General features: G+C 40.7%; 1 protein-coding gene across 4 annotated transcripts in view; it reads right to left on the minus strand.

Annotated features, from left to right (window-relative positions):
- Nucleotides 1-13,158, minus strand: part of Eef1akmt2 (EEF1A lysine methyltransferase 2) — a 35,769-nt gene extending 22,611 nt beyond the window's left edge. Inside the window, exons 1-3 of one of the 4 annotated variants that reach the window (XM_060381276.1) lie at nucleotides 12,963-13,158; nucleotides 11,879-11,944; nucleotides 11,054-11,168 (exon numbers count right to left, since the gene is read on the minus strand). In XM_060381276.1, coding sequence (XP_060237259.1) covers nucleotides 11,054-11,168; nucleotides 11,879-11,944; nucleotides 12,963-13,072 — 291 coding nt within the window. In that variant the 5' untranslated portion in view covers nucleotides 13,073-13,158. The remainder of the gene's footprint in view (nucleotides 1-11,053; nucleotides 11,169-11,878; nucleotides 11,945-12,962) is intronic. The other 3 variants (XM_060381277.1, XM_060381280.1, XM_021636525.2) reach the window with 3 other exon arrangements.
- Nucleotides 13,159-17,888: the final 4,730 nt, after the last annotated feature.

Consider the following 17,888-nt stretch of genomic DNA (forward strand, 5'->3'; position numbering starts at 1 on the left):
GACTGGGCAGGTCCCAGTTTCTGCAGGAAACAGCAGAAGGGCCACAGGGCTTGAGGGTTTACTATCTGCTGGGCATAAACCCTCCTCAGATGTATGGTGCCTATGGCAATGGTTTCTGTTCTTTACCCACATACAATTATGTTGCTCATTATGAAAAAATAATTTCAAGGGCTGGAGAGATGGCTCCAAGGTTAAGAGCACTGGCTGTTCTTCTAAAAGGTCCTGAGCTTAATTCCCAGCAATCATACGGTGGCTCATAACTATCTACAGTGGGATCTGGTACCCTCTTCTGGTGCACAAGCATACATGCAGGTAGAACATCATATAAATAATAAATAAATAAAACTTTTAAAAAAGAAAAAGTAAAATTTAAAAGAAATTAAAACAATAAAGGTTGCAAAATGTGGTATGGTCTGAAATTATCCTGGTGGATAACTATTTACTAAATGGTTACTTCTTCCAAAAGTTAACATAATACCAGGCATGCAGTGAACATCTTTAATCTCTGAACTGGGAGGCAGAGGCAAAAAGTTCTCTGTGAGTTTGATGCCAGCCTGATGTTCCAGGCCAGCCAAGGCTACCTAGTAAGACCCGTGTCAGGAAAAAAAAAAAAAATAGATGAAGAAGAAGAGGAGGAGGAGGAGGAGAAGAGGAAGAGGAAGAAGGAGGAGAAGAAAAGAAGAAAAGAAGAAGAAGAAGGAGAAGAAGAAGAAGAAGAAGAAGAAGAAGAAGAAGAAGAAGAAGAGTAACCTACACAAGACTTATTTTTAAAAATAATTGTATTTTGAAAACACTTTTCAAGCCTAGGTAACTGAGTTGTAATCTAAGCTCAAGAGACACACAACACCAATTATTTTTCCACAGATAATTTGTTTTCCCTTTTGTTTTGTTTTCAAGACAGTCTCTCTCACTGTGTAAATCTGGGCTGACCTCCAACATGCTATGAAGCCTAAACAGACGTATACATAATTGAGGATCTTCCTGACTTTGCCTCATGAGTGTGGGGACTACAGATGAGTACCGCCACATATTATTTGTGCCTTTGATATGAAGGTCTGTTACCCTTCCTCTTAGCGACTTCCACTTCTACCATTAGACACGTTCATTTTCTTCTCACTTCTCACAATTCCTTCTGCAACAAACTGAACCCTTTAATGGTGCTATGACTTTTAGCAGTTCCTTCTGCCTTGACTGTTGACTCTTCAATACAACTTATAAAAATTATGCTGATGTCTTTTAGGTTTCATAACCACTCAGAACCTCAACCTATCACCAGTGCTTTTCACATTCAGTTCCTGCACCAAGTGAAAAATAGACATTCTAAGAAACAATAAACAACCAAAAACAAGGGGAAAAATGATATTAAAACAGGCCCCAATGAGCCCATGGTGGCACAATGCCTTTAATCCCAGCACTTGGGAGGCAGAGGCAGACTGGTCTCTAAGTTAAAGGCCAGATGAGTCTACAGAGTGAGTTGCAGAACAGCCAGGACTACACAAGAAACCCTGTCTTGAAACCCAAATGAAAGAATTAACAGAAACAATTTAAAACAACCAAAACAAATGAAAATGACAAGTCAAAAATTTTTGGTCCCAAACTGTGAATTTTAACAACAAACCAAACAATAATGCCAGAACTGAAATGTACAGTAATTAGATCAAGAAAGTCAAATGTATGTTTGATGGATTAGATATAGCAAATTTATCTTAATATGTATATAAGTGCACATATATGTGTATACACACACACTTTCTGTTGTGGTTGATATGGAGCTACTATATATTCAAGTGTTAATTGTTTGTCCCTAGAGATCTTTATTGTTCAGTAATTGAAAGAAACAGTAGAAATCAGCAAAAAGCACAGAACTAAATGCCATCGATAAACTGGATGCATTTAACATTTACAGGATGTTCTACTAGCCATAAAACACAGTCAAGTGCATATCATTCAAGACAGACTATGTGCTGGAGGACATAAAACCATAACAAACTTAGAGGCATTGAAATCCACAAAGTATGTTTTCTGCTAATAAATGCATTAGGACTATAAATCCATAATAAGGTAATAGAAAAAGTTGCAGTATTTAGAAATGAAACAAAATTTGAAACTGATATATAAAAGTTAGAAAAAATAAGAAATATATTGAATGATGAAAACAAACACATCAAAATTGTCCCCTTTCCTACATCCATGCCAGCATCTGTTTACAGATAAGCTCACAGCATTTATTGCTTTTACTAAGGACAGTGGAAGTCTTAAATCAATAATCTAAACTTCTGGGGCTGGACAAATGGCTCAACAGTTAAGAGTACTTACTCCTTACTCTGAGCGGTCCCTAGCACCCACAAAGTAGCTCACAAGTCTCTGTAATTCCAGGAGGTCTGTGGTCCTCTTACAACCTCCTCAGGTACATGACGCACAGACATATACGCAGGCAAAAATACTAAGACACATAAAGTGAATCTAAAAGGAACTAATAATAATCTAAATTCCTACCCTATGAAGATTTTTTTTTTAAGCAAGGCATAAAAGAACCCAGATGTGATGAGTTCTACTTGTAATCTAGTGCTCAGGAATCTGAGGCAGGAGAATTGCCATAAAGTTCAAGCTACATAGTAAGCTGTAGTCTGAGCAAAACTCTTCTCAAAGAGAGAGACACACAGACAGCACACACACATAGAGTAGTGGATGGATAATGTGAGACATGCCACATAACAGAACGCTCAACAATAACAAACACATCCATACCCAAGCACGCCTATAATCCTAGCACTAGGGAGGCAAAGGACGAGGACTGTGGGCTAGAGTTTAAACTTGGCAACTAGCAATTTCATGGCCATCCTGAGCTAGAGTCCTTATCCAAACAAACAAAAACATGACTTTAAGGGAACTAGAAAGACAGCTCAATCGATACAGTGTTTGTTGCAGAAGCATGAAGACCTGAGTTCAATGTCCAGCACCCATGTAAAAGCAAGCCAAAAGTATCACACATCTATAACCCAGAGGCAGGAGAATTCCTGGAGCCAGACATTAGATGAATAAGCAAGCTCCAGGTTCAGTGAGAGACTATCTCAAACATAAATAAATAGATAAATAGATAGATAAATAAATAAATAAATGCCAAGCAGAATGGTTTAGCATGCACAGGTGCTCACTACCAAGCCTGACAACTGAATTTGATCCCCAGAACAAATAACTCTACATAAAGCTCCAAATGACCTCCACATGCACACCCCAAAATACACATTAACCACAAATATAAACACAAGCACACACACAAAATAAATTATTAAAAAGTTTAAAAAAAAAAAAACGGTGGAGACTGAGATGTTAACTTTTGGCCTCTACATACATATATACATGTAACATTCACTTACACCACATGAACACTTATGCAATAAAAGATTAAAAGGGAAAAACTGAAGTTACCACTTAGCCACAAAGCACATTATTAAAGATGGAGAAAATCAATAAAAATCCACAATCGTGTGCTTAAACCATTAGCTTCTACAAGTAAGCTATTACAACCCAAAGGGTTTGGACAATGGCTTAGTGATGTGGGTGCCCGGCATGCACAAGACCCTAGCTTCAATCCCTGAATCACAAAACTAAAATAAAAATAAGTAAGTAATCCCCCCAAAAAAATCTACAGGTAAAAATGAACAGGTGAATAAATATGTGTGAGATGGCTATAAAAACAACCCTCACAGCAATGAAAATAAGAACGTAGACCGAAGTTCTACTGACACACTCAAAAATAGGCTAATCAATTTAGGAAGTGAAGACCCATTTGGCTAACCAGAAGAGGACAGTAGTTACTTTTAGGGAAAAGGAAACTTAACCACACTGACCATTGTGTGGGTGGTCACTTTGTGACAATCCTCTGAGCTGTAGACATTTCATTCCTGTGCTCTAAAGAATGTATGCTGTTTTGATGTTTCAAACTGTTTCAAGAAAGGTTACTCTGCCTCTCTCCCCACTACCCCTAAAAAGGAAAAACTCAGCTCTTACACAAAGCAAAATACAATACAGTAATTAACCTGAACTTAATCATCACCTGTAGTCTTGCTCCACACAAATTCTATTTTACCAAATTATTTAATGGCACAAGACCTATGCTGCTTCAAACTTCATGTATTTAGTTCTCATTTATCCAACATTTTTTCCCTCTCTAATTACACTCCACCATACTCACTACAGTTCCCTGAGATTCCCACCCAATTTGGATATTAAGTCCTTTCCTCATCCATCCTTTCCAGTGTTACCTGCTTCCTCTTTTATACCCAGTATGTCCATTATCACATATAATGTGCTACAGTTTAACTATTGTACTATAATCCAAGCACAAGATCCAGACTTTCAGCTTCTGGTTCCTATTATTAGTATGTGGTAGTCACCAGTAAATTTCAATCTTATATATACATCTTAAGTGGCTAAGCTGGTAAAGGTACTTGCTGCCAAGCCTGGTATCCTGATTTCAATCCCTGAAATTCACATAATAGCAGGAAAAGAATTGACTCCCTCAAGTTGTCCTCTGCTCTCCTTGGGCACTGTGATGCACAGCACAGACATATACAAACATGCACACATGATACACACAAATGTATAAATGTAACAAAAAAAATTTAATGAGAAATAAGAGTAAAACCATCTAAGATGAAGCCTCTTTCTTACGTTTCCTGCATAGCAACGACCACTTCAAACACAGGACAATACTGATACAGGAATTTGTACCAAACTCAGGTGCATGAGCAATGTATTTTTGTTAACCATGTAATTACCTAAATAAAGGAATATGCACACAATCAGAATTACAAACATCTCTTTCTAAACTATTTTAAACATTTCATGTACATAGATGTTTCCCCTGCATGTATGTGCACTACAAATGTGCCTGGTGCCTGCGAAGGCCAACTCCAGGGGTTGCAAGAGACTGTGAGTAAGCCCCATGCTAGAACTGAACCTGAGTCCTCTGCCAAGAGCAGCCAGGACTCTTGAGCAATAGACCACCTCTCTAGCCCCATCTCTTTTTAATATTGTCATTTTTCTAGCTTTGAGCTGAGAGGAGCTAATACAGATCACCCAGCCTACACCCTAAAGAGAAACTGAAGCCCAGAGAAGTTAAACGGGCTTGTTCAAGGTAACGACTATAACCAATAGAACCAAGACTAGCACTCTGATCTCCTGGGGCTTCTCATTTAGGGCTTTAGGTCCTAATCCCCAAAACACAATCTCAAATACCATAATCCCATATGATGAAACCCCAAAAGACTAAAATTATTAAATATAAAATTCTATGACATCAAGTATCTCAAAAATAAATGTGGGAAAATAACTGGAAACTGTTTAGGCCTGGCATAGTAATGCACACCTGTAATCTCAGCATTCAAGAAGGAAGGACAGGATACCAGAAGTTCAGAACATCTTCAGCTACAGGTAAGCTACAGGCCAACCTGAACTCCATGAGACCCTATTTCAAAACAATAATAAATAAAATATAGTTTAAAAGACATTTACTTAAGGACTGGAGCTATAACTTGATGTTCTATGTCCATGGAAAAACAGGCCTCCCAGAATTGTGGCACACACGAGTTCCCAGCACTCATTAGGCAAAAGCAGAAGGATCTGAGTTAGAAGCCAACCTGGATAACACAGCAAGACCCTACTTCAAAAACAAACAAAACCAAGGCCGGGCAAGATGACACACTCCTTTAATCCCAGCACTAGGAAGACAGAGGTAGGTAGTTCTCTGTGAGTTCAAGACCAGCCCAGTCTACAGATCAAGGTCCAGGCCAGCCAGAGCTACACAGTGCCCTTGTCTCAAAGGACAAAAGTATTCACAGGCTGAAGAGATGGCTCAGCAGTTAAGAGCATATCCTCTGCTCTGGCAGAGGACATTAAGTTCTCAGCACCCACATGATGGCTCACAACCATCTATAACTCCACATAAAACTCACGTGGACAAAACACTCAGGTATACAAAACATGTTGGAGGTTGGTCTGATACGTGTTACTGGTCCTCAAGATCTGGTTACGTCTATCCTTGGTTTGTAAAACTGCCTGAGTCATTATACCTGATTGGTTAATTAAACAGCCTATACCTGGGCAGGGCAGAATGGGCCTGGCTGACTAAGGGTCCCCGGCTTCCAGGATAGGACAATCAAGGGAAACAGACGGATGCAGACAGAAGAAAGAGGACACCACGATGGGTTAGCATGGAGAAGGAACTACGTGGGACTGGAGAAAGGACTCCAGTAAAGGCATGAAAAGACCCAGACGAAGACTAAAAGCAAGTATCAGGGGATTATTTATGGAAGGTAGACCAGATGAGGACGATTAAGGTGGATAACATTGGATGGGGGCTGGGAGATGGATGGTGAGGATAGTGAGCCAGTGTGAGTGAAATATCTGCCCGGCCCAAGGTAAATGAAGCAATCATAAATCTAACAGGTGTCTGTGACTTAGTATTTGTGATATCGAGTTAAATAGTACCACCATGATAATCTTAGGGCTAATAATAACCATTATACAGCCCAACATTTATTTTTCATTTACTACAACAAAAACTTCATTTACTACTACAAAAAAAAAAATATAAAAATTAACATTTTTTTTAAAAACCCACAATAAAGTTTTGTTGGTAATTTACAAACAAAGAAAAATAAACTTTCTGAAATTTTCACAAAAGCCAAAAATCCCCACCTCTTCATTTGCTGCTCTCAGTGTCTCTAGGCACAAGCTGTTTTACCACTATACCAGTAACACTGTGATAATTCAAATCTGCAAAAAACAACCATTATTCTGGTTCTGTTGTTGTTGCTTGGTTGTTTTTGAGCTAAGTTTTTACTGCATATCCTTAGCTGGCCTAGAATTCTCTGCATAGACCATGCTGACCTTAAACTCATAGAGATCCACCTGCCTCTGCCTCTGAGTGTTGGGATTAAAGGCTTGCACAACCATGCTTGGCCTAAATTACAATTCTTTCCACACATATACATTATACAAAATAATGCAAAAGATGAAATATATAGGAGAGCAAATTGCATAATTTTTAAAAACTGGTGATTTAAAATACTGGGAATAAACGAAAAGAAAAAAATTGCATGAGAACCCAATACATACCTGGGCATGATAGCCCATGCCTGTAATCCCAGCACTCGAGGAGGCAGAGGCAGGTGGAGCTCTGTGAATTCCAGGCCAGCCTGGTCTACAGAGTGAGGTGGTTAGCCAAGACTACACAGAGAAATACTGGCTTGAAAAAAACAAAAAGAAAGACAGAAAGAAAACCCAATGCATAACAAAAGACAGATTATGGACAAGTACAGAAAAGTTGTCCCTAAGTGCTAACAGACTTTCAGGAATCTCATGTCAAGATGTGTATTTTGCCTTTCTTAGAGAAATAAACTTGAGTTTATTTTCTTGGGTGCTGTTCTTCTAAAATTCTATGACTCATAAAAAGCAACATAGTAATTCCCTATCAAAAAGTTCTATCTTGAACTGGATCCATGGCTGAGAGGTTAAGAGTACTTTCTGTCCTCCCAGGAAACCTGAGTTTAGCTCCCAGCACCCACACAGGGAGGCTTCCAACTGCCTGCAACTCCAGCTTCAGGGATCTGACAACCTCTCTGGCCTCTGGGCATCCTCATACACACCACAGACACAGACATACAATATAATGAAAAATAAATCTTTAAAGGAAATAATAAAAATTTCCATCTTGCACACCATGCCTGCGTTGTTTTGGGCACTTAGCAATTTTCTTCCTTATGTATTCAGACATGGGCCACAAACTCAACACTCAAAACTAGTGAACAAACAACACCATGGCTGGGCACCTAATTATCTTCAAACCACTCAGAATTATCACTGCAAACATGTCTTCAGTTCATCAAAAGCTCCTAAAATTGCATCAGCCAGAAGTAATACCAGTGAAGACAAATGATACTAAGTGCATATATGTGTGGGTAGAGGTGCACGTGTTCTTATATGTGTTGCATGAGTGTAGAAGCCAAAGGTCAACACTGGGAACACTGGGTGACCTCTCAAATTTCACCTCTCCCTTCCTCCATATCTCCCTTCTTTCCTCTCCCTCTCTCTCTCCTTCTCCCTCCCTTCCTCTTCCCTCTCTCCCTCTCTCCCTCTCTTCCTCCCTCCTCTCTGGATAGGATCGCTCATTGAATATAGAAATCGGTGCTCAAGTGACATTTATTTTTAAGCATGTATGGGTGGTTTGTGTGAATGCATGTCTGCATACAGCCTGTATGCCTGGTGCCCACCTGGCCACCAAATCACCGGAAACTGGAGTTATAAATAGTTATAAGCCACAATCTGTGGGAGTAGTATTAAGGATTTCAGAGGGTTATGAGCTGACATGTGGGTACTTGGAATTAAACCCAGGTCCCCCAGAAGAGCAGCCAGTGCTCTTAATTGCGGGGCCATCTCTCCAGCAAAACAACAACAACAACAGCAATAATGATAATAATATAAACTGAATCTCATCACTATTGTGTTGCGCAGCCAATACACTCACCTACCTACATATTTTTGTTGTCTATACCACTGAAAGCACTTGATCATAACTGAATTTTGTCTCAGATGCACTGGCTGAGTGGAGAAAACAAAAACAAAAAACCTTTACTGGCTACACTTTAAAATTCCCTGGCTGAAGGCTGGATTGCGCTTAAACCCTCACTCACCTGTCATTACTGTCTGGGGATACAATTTAAGCTCATTTTCTAAAATCTCCCCCACACCTCAAAGTCTTCTCAAAGCTTTACTATTTCTAGATATTAATACACAACAGAGCAGTAAGTTTTTATATGTTCAAGCCTAACAGGGGGATGAGTTTTATATCTTTGTTAATGGAGATGGTTTCAAAATAGCCTGAGCCATCCATTAGTCAAAATGAGGTATTCTGCAATTAGACTTAATGGTAAATATGTGTGTCGTCTTCAGTAGTCAAGCTAAGTGCTTCTGTTCAGAAGGCCACTGAGCTTCTCAAGCTCCTTCTGATAGGCACTCTTTGCAAGGAACACAGTGCTGTGTAGAATTGGCAGGAATACACAACTAAGTAATTAAGGAAGGAAGATTTTCTTGCATTCGTTCATTCATTCATTCATGTGCATTGGTGTTTACTTGCATGTATGTCTGTGTGAAAGTGTAAGATCTTCTGGAACTGGAGTTACAGACAGTTGTGGAATGCCATATGGTTGCTGGGAATTGAACTTGAGTCCTCTGGAAGAGCAACCAGTGCTCCTAACCCCTGAGCCATCTTTCTAGCCCCTCAAATGTTTTTCTGTCCCCCATCCCAGTAAGGACTGAACTCAGGGCCTTTCTACCACTAAGCTAAATCCCCCATCCCTGGTTTTCTTACGTTTTAAACCACCATTTTCACTGCCACACTACACTGTCACTTGAAGAGTTATTTCAGTTGTCAAATTGTGTTAAGTACATGTGTCCACTTGAAGGGCTTGTTATTGCTTGGTGACTGCAATTAAACAGTTTCCACAACACCAGCAATTAGCTTTAAAAAAAAAATTCTTGTTTTTTTAACTTTCTGGGCATGGTCAGACACACCTTTAATCCCAGCACTCAAGAGGCAGAAGCAGTCAGATCTCTGTGTATCTGAGGTCAGCGTGGTCTAAATAGAGAATTCCAGGACAACCAGAGCTAAAGAGACACTGTATGACTTTAAACAGACACACACACACACAAACTTGAAAAAAAATGTTTACAACTATTTTGTGTGTTTGTATAGGTATGTGGGCATCCCTATGGAGGCCAGACATTTCTCAATCATTTCTCTCCTTCCACACATAGTTTTCAGGAATCTAACTCAGGTGGGCAGGCTTGGGAGCGAGCTTCCTCACCCACTGAGGTGTCTCACTGACCCTAACTCTAAAACAATTAAGTTCAACAATTAAGAAGCCCTGTACAATTAAATTATTAAAGCCTTGGGGACAGTGAGATGGTTCAGCAGGTAAAGGCACTTGGCCACCAAGCCTAATAGACATATATACAAATAAACAAATATAAAAATTAAATTATTCTAAAACCTTTTTGTGAGGTAACAATTTTTCAGATTTCTTTCATTGTGTTCTAAGGAATACAGTAAGAAGGAATTATGCTGTGTCCCCAATACCAAATCTATATTAGTAAAAATATCTAGAGACAAAAACTAGTAAGAGGTACAGACATGAAGGGTTTATTAGAGCAAGTGGCTCATACAATTATTATGGCAATTATTATCACAGTTGGTCTGCAAATGGATACCAGTAGCATGACTTAGTTCAAGGCCAAAGGCCTAGGAACCAGTGAAGCTAATGGTGTAATTCTCAGTCTGTGGCTCAAAGGCAGGACCACTGGTATAGTCCCTAGGGTCCTACAGCCAAAAGTTTCAAAATGCACAACAACAAAAGGAAACTGTCCCCACTTTCAGAAAGAGCAACTTACCTGCTACGTTTGTCCCAGACAGGCCTAAACCTCTTGGATAGTGTACACCCACAGCAAGACAGCTCTTTCCTTATTCCAACGAGATTCAGACATGAATCTCCTCTGGAACCCTCACATAAATACCCTAAATGATGCTCAGTCAGGACTTTTGGTATCCATTACACATAACATGATAAAATACCATACACAGCACTACAAATGTTCTAATCCCCTCAGAATTATTCAGCTTTCTATTCCTTATGCATCCTTTGCTTTTTGCTATAGAAATACAGGGATTGAAGTTTTCAGAATTCTGGCTTCCAGAATTTCAACATTCAAGATTTTACTCTTTCAGGATTATGACTTTTGAAATTTTATATCTCTAGGCCTTCACCATTCACTGGACACCTGAGAGCCATCTTTCAGGATTATTCCTGACACCATATATTTAGTGCTTTGCCACAATCCAAGCAGTCTGCCTTTCCTCCCAGGTTAAACACTCAAAGTCAGTGTCCCAAATGCTTTGCTGTTTCACATTTAGATGGTAATCTCTTAGCTGCAACATTTTTTTAAACTTTCGTTTTAGAAATGGTTCACACATATGAATACTCAAAGTACTAACAAGTTCAACCAGGAAAACACCATTTCCAGTTCCAATATCAAGCACTGAGGCATCCAACGGGATCTTGTGTTTCTGCATCCACCTTATTAGTCGGTTCATACTCTCTTCCCCAAACCTGGTAGGAACAGAATACAAAGAACAGATGTACAGCAAAAGTTAGAACCATATTCCACCTATGCCATTTATACCATATGCTCACTTAAGTCTTTTTTAAAAAGCGAAAAGTAGTATTTGTAACTGTTTATTGTTATTTAGGAGACTTCACCACTAAAAATGAAATACCCAAGGTATATGTGCAATATACATAATGATGTATATTCACATATATAATATGTAAGTATATTGACATACATATTTATAAATACACATACTCTATCTATATCAGCATTAATCTTTAAAAAATGTCTTAATAACTGCTTTCTTGGACATCAGCAAATGTTAGTACTTCAGAATTTCATTACTTACTGAAAAATGAGGACAATTAAATGAAAGTTACATCCTAGTACTATGATCAATTTAAATCTGGGTCATTAAAAAAGAAAAGTATTTTAAATTTATCGTTGAAGTCAGATTCAGGCAGAGGCAGGTGGATCTCTGAGTTCGAGGCCAGCCTGGTCTACAGTGCAAGTTCCAGGATGGCTGAGGCTAGAGAAACCCTGTCTCAAAAACAAAAAAAAAAAAAAACAAGCACAAGAACAAAAAGAGAGAGAGATTTGAAAGCTGTCACTGAAGCAGGATGCACCCATGCTTCTGAAGAGCTCTAGGCTATCTTCCTTGTTGTAAGTGCACAGGCTCACGCTCTCTCACATCCTCAGCTTAACTTACCAGATTTCTCCTGTATCTCCATATTCTTGGAATGTTCTCAGTTCTCTCTCATAAACAGCATCCCAACTACATAAACAATGAAATGTGAAGCAAGACTCTGGTTAAACTGTATTTGAGAATTAAATGGATATTTCCAATGTATTACATAGCTACTTACAATGGCCTTAAACATTATTAGTGTTACCAGTAAGTGCATATAGTTCAATTTAACATCCTTGGGTTAAAAGAACAAATATTATGGGCAAACTGAATAAATTATACAAATACTTACACTCATCTGATGAATGGTTATTCATCATCGGTATGATTATTTATCATATATGATTGTATAGTTATCATATATGGTTGTATAAAGCTTAAATAAAAAGAGGCAACTGTCAAGAATCTCTAAGTGCTAGAGTCAAGTTCCAAACTGGACTGTGCCAGATGAATTGTTATTCTAAATTTGGTCTTCAATGTGCAGATACAGGCTTTTCTAACTAATAGGTCAGCGGTTGGCTCACAATGAACGTAGCCAAGATAAAATGGGCTTAAAATTAAATGCTAAAACAGTCTCTGTCTCTCCCTGTATACTAGTTCTCCCACTAAATCTCTTAGTCCTTAAAACTGCAACTCCTCCCCCTTATCATCTGCTTTCTCTTCCAATTTCATCTCTACAGTCCCTGCTCCCTCCCCCTAATCCCTATTCTTCACACTGCTCTATATCCTAATCCATTAATTTCTGAGCTTCAACTTTGGGTCAGATCACTTCTCCTCTTTCCCCCAGAGCCCCTACCATCTATCTCCGTAGCTCCCAGTTTAGGGCATCCTCTACTCCGACCTCACAGCTCTCCCTCGACCTCTCGGGCCATTGTATAGTTCATTGCCCAATCCTCTCCTTCTTTTCCCAAGCCAGATGCCAGACCCCTACACCGGCTCCCCAAGGACCTCGGGTGGACTTGAGAGAGGGTTGACCGCCCCCCGGGGCGCGCTTGGGACCTTGCCCCTTGAACCCCCACAGGTGGCTCCCACCCTCCTCAGGCCCCCAGGGGCGCCATCTCCTTCCGGGCCTCCGACTCCCGCTCACCCTCCCCATCACACTCACTGCTCTCGGGTCCCCAGAGCCGATGGGACGAAGTCAGCCGCCGCGGGACTGCCCTCTCGAGACCGCGCGGCAACCACTGCACCGCTCTGGCCGTCAGCATCCGTGTTCATGTCGCTCCGCGGCTAGTGAGCGGTCGCGGCCGCCATAGAGTCGCGGCCCGAGCAGAGGGGATGCGTGGGACCTGGCCTCTCTAGGCAGTGGGAGGCCCTCTCTCTAATGCTCCAGGCCAAGTCTTGGAAAGCGGAACGCCGGAGAGAACCTCGGCTGCCTAGGGGCCGCCTAGTGTGCAGAGCAGGCTAGGGAAGCCAAGGGAGCCCTCCAACTAACATCTCATGCATCCCTTGCTCTCTAGCCCACAACGTGACCAAATCTGAGGACCCTGTTTGTAAGTCATCGTTCAGAATGCTGCACTTTGGAAAACAAGCAGTCAGAAGCCACAAAAACGCCTGAAACACACACCACTCAGTCCAAATGTATGTTATCTCTCTCTAGCCAGGCAGACCTGGAAAGTGGTCAGTCCATCGCATTACTGGCTTCCCGACCAAAAGACTGATTTCATTTGTGGGTAGAATTATAGGAAGTGACTTGATGTAACTGGCTGGCCTTTTAAGAGCTTACAGCCAAAGATATGATTGCCTTAGGGCCACTCACAGTACACTACCAACCATGGAATCATAATAAAATGAGTAGGACAATGCTAGGGTGCCTCGGGAGGTCTTGCTCTGTTCCCCGCTAGGCATCTGAGCCTGTCCAACTTTCAACCTCTGCATGATCTAGTTGTTCACTGTAGTTGGCTCAAAATAAAAAGTAACCTGTTCTTCAAGAGTGTGTGAACCCTGAGATGTCTTCTGCCTATTGGCCTAACTACAGCCAGTAGTTCTGCCATAATGCAAGAAATCTTATGTGTCAGGAGCCTAGGATCTTTTCTGTATTAGCTGTGAAATACTCAAATAGCCATGGTCCAATATCCAACGACAAGGATCTCAGAGGCCCCTAGCAAGCTGCCTTCCAAGGAAAGCTTGTTTCCAGGGCTACGTTTCTGTTGACTTCCCATAACAAGTCCCTTGAGGCAAATGGCAACAACAGTTGCCCTCCCGGTTTGCAGTTCCTCTTCTCCTATACACGGTGTTCCAAGATCTTCTGACAATGAAGAATAAAGTAAAGGGCAGATGGAAATCCATGTACATAGTGATTAAAGAACTCAAGAAAGAGCATGAGTAACCTTATTACAGAGCAATAAAACCACTGGATACCACAGCCAACTAGTGCTGCCCTGGGCACATAGCCGTTTTGATCTTTTCTAGACTCTAGATGCTACAGAAAGCAAGCCTGAGTGTGATAAACTGAGTCTTTAAAAGTTTTAGGTTCTAATTAAGGAGCAACCATGAAAGATAAGCCTGTCTTCAGCCAAGTGTCTTGCCAACACTTAAGATGTTTCCCTGTGTGTGATGAAAGCTATAAACAGTTGTTGGTATGGGGCCCTGGGGAAAAAAAAAAAAAAAGAACATAGTTTATACCAAGTTTCTTCCATGGCTCCAGGAAGGATTATTCTGGCTGCTTAGTGCTGAGGACTGTGGGCACCACCTCTGATCACCCAGAGAAACAGGATTCTTGGCTGTAGGAGAAGTTCCACTGTGTAAGCACCAGGAGAAGCAGAACTATATGAGGGACACAGCCCCTCCCACTGAGCACCACTTACTTGAGGCCAGAGGCAGACCTATAGAATCTGAAGTTGCCAGCCTCAGGGGTTTGTTGTTGTTGTCGTCGTTTTGTTTTGTTTATTTTTTTTTTTTATTCCTGCACAGTGTCTACCTCCAGATCCTCTGGAACTATGTATGCACCTCACATTTGACAAATCCAAGATCAAGGGCAGAGCTTTCCCTTCTCTGACCATACAACACTCAGTATCAGAGAACACACTTCTATAGAAACCCTCCTTATTACCCTCCATCTCCCACTTCTGCTCTAATGCGAGCTTTTGAAAGGGAACAGTGGGCACTCCGTTCTTGAGATAGACCCCAATGTTTTGAGACATCACTATGGGCAAGTTCTTGTTCCCCAGGTCAGCTGATGCAGCCTATAATTACAACAACCATAATAGTAGTACCTATCCCAAAAGCCACCTGGAGAAGACAAATGAGATTCATCCAGTCAAATTCTACCTGTCTGACACATGAGAAATGGTCAGTAAATGTAAGTTCTGGTTTTTTGCAACTATAAAATGGAGCTTTAAACAATGTTGCTTCAGAGATATGGAAGGAACTATAAGTGACCACACTGTATTTAAAGAGCTTAGAAAGGGCCTGACATATAGTCAGGGTTCAGAAAATGTCAGCTGTTACCTTTACAGGTTGAGCATCTTTGCTCTGATTGGCTTTTCTTGTGCTGTGATAAAATAGTGACCAAAAGCATCTCGCTGAGAAAAGGGTCTTATTTATTTATTTATTTGTTTATTTATTTTGGCATACAAGTTATATAAGCCACCATTGAGGTTAACCAGGGCAGGAGCTCATATGTAGGAACTGAAGCAGAGTCCATGGAGGAAAACTTACTGAGTTGCTCCTGATGCCCTCCTCCAGTAACAACAGCAACAACACACAGTGATCATGCAATGAATCTTTAAAACAGCGGTTTTGGCCAGATAGTGGTGGCCCGTTCCTTTAATCCTAGCACTCTGGAGGCAGAGGCAGGCAGATCTCTGAGTTTGAGGCCAACCTGGTCTACAGGGTGAGCTCCAGGACAGCCAGGGCTACATAGAGAAAACTTGTCTCAAAAAACCGAGAGGTGGGGGGAGAGAGAATAAATAGGGTGGTGTCTGGAGGCATGAGGGGGGGTGAGAGTTTAGTTTCTAGGATTTAAAGTATCAGTGAAAATCGAGGAAGCTAGAAGAAAAAAAAATGGAGCTGGGGCAAAAGTTTAAACAGCCTAGACCCACATGCCCAAGGATGGCACTGCCCATACTTCAACCTCATACTTCAGTTCAACCCTCATACTTCAGTTAGCAATCAAGAAAATGCCCTATGGGCTGGAGAAATGTCTCAGAGGCTAAGAACACTGGCTGTTCTTCCTGTGCACAGGCAGAATGCTGTCTAAATAATAACTAAATAAATCTTTAAAGAGAGAGAGTCCCACAAACATGTTCAGAGGCCAACTGATGAGGTGGAAGCGATTCCTCAATTGTCAGTCCTTTTCCCCAGCAAGTTTAGGTTTGTGTCAAGTTGACAAAAACCGACAAGTACAATCAATAATTCCAAAATCTAAAATCCAAACAGCTTCAAAATATGAAATATTTTTGGTCTTAAGTATACCAAATAAAGACCCCATAGCCCAGGGTTCTCAACCTTCCAAATGTTGTAACTCTTTAATATAGTTTCTCAGTTACTTCATAACTGTAATTTTGCTACTGTTATGACTTGTAAATATCTGATATGGAGGATATCAGATATTCGATACCTGAAGGGGTTACAACAGTTCTCAGGTTGAGAACTGTTTCCCTACCTGGTTGTTATAAAAAAAAAAAATGAAAATCCCAACTATTCTATTTTACCAATACTCAGGAGCCAGATGCTGGAGTGAAAACCTGCTAGCTCAGAGAAGCAGAGAAAGCACCCAGCTGATCTTCTCAGCTCAGGTCAGGATGGAAAAAAAACCCAAAATGCTACTAGATCAACTGACATCCCAGGAGGAAAAGGCCAAAATACCCAAGGCCAAAAACTTGCTGACTCAAAGTCCCAAAAGCCAGGGAACTAAGAGCGGAAGCCCAAGCTAAAGCTGTGATGTCTTAAATACCCCTCAACTCAAAATCCCTCCTACTCTTTAATCCCTGTCAACTGGTTCTTGCCCTAAGGTTATCTTTATTAAATACTGTGTACAGAAAGCTCTTGGACTAAAGGTGTGTCCTAGGACTGGATGAGCCGTACCATAATCACCTGTTTACAATAAAGAGAGAGTTCTTGGATTAAAGGTGTGTGATAGGACTCAATCACACCAAACAAGAAATAGGGTTTCACAGTTCACAATTTCCACTTATTCTTCTAGCTTCCTGGCTTTCCCTTGATACCTTAAATTCAATGAAACTAAATTCATGCACTCCCCCATGCCTCCAGACCCTTCCACACCACCCTTTTTTTGTTTTTTGTTTTTTTTTTTTTGTTTTTTTTTTTTTTTGTATTTTGTTTTTTGAGACAAGTTTTCTCTGTGTAGCTGGCTGCCCTGGAACTCTTTCTGTTGACCAGGCTGGCCTCAAAATCAGAGATCTGCCTGCTTCTGCCTCCCAAGTGCTGGGATTAAAGGCATGTGCCAACACAGCCCAACTAGACACTCTCTTTTAAAAATTTTATTACCTGCTTATTATGAATGCAGGCCACACATACACAATGTGTGTACATTTTATGCATAAAGATCAGAAGACAACCCTCAAGAGTCAGTTCTCTTCTTTTACCACATGGGGTCCAGGAATTGAAGTCTGTATATTAAGATGAAAGGTAGGCACCACCAACCCAGCACATCTACATTCCCCTACCACAACCTGCTGATAGAATAAAACCAGCTTCCTATGAACTCCACACTTTTTCACCTAACATTTACTCAACAGTTACAAACTGGACAGTATCTACATGCCTGGCATTATTCCATATCACAAAAATGCAACAGCAAGCAAATTACTCCTTCAATAATATCACAATAGGCTAGCAGAGGAAAAATATAATAAACAGAAAAATGGAATGAAAATAAGAGATAATGCTAGGTGGTGATAGGAGTTTGTCTTAGTTAGCTGTGTCCACTTGACACATCCTAGAATTATCTGGAAAGAGAGCGTCAAGTGAGAAATTGCCCGGATCAGATTGGCCTGTTGGGGATTGTCTTGATCATGCAGGAAACAGCAATCTGCACTTCACAATAAGAATCCTGGAATCTCAGAGGTGA

This window comes from Meriones unguiculatus, chromosome 1 (assembly GCF_030254825.1).
Source record: "Meriones unguiculatus strain TT.TT164.6M chromosome 1, Bangor_MerUng_6.1, whole genome shotgun sequence".
Classification (NCBI taxonomy): Eukaryota; Metazoa; Chordata; class Mammalia; order Rodentia; family Muridae; genus Meriones; species Meriones unguiculatus.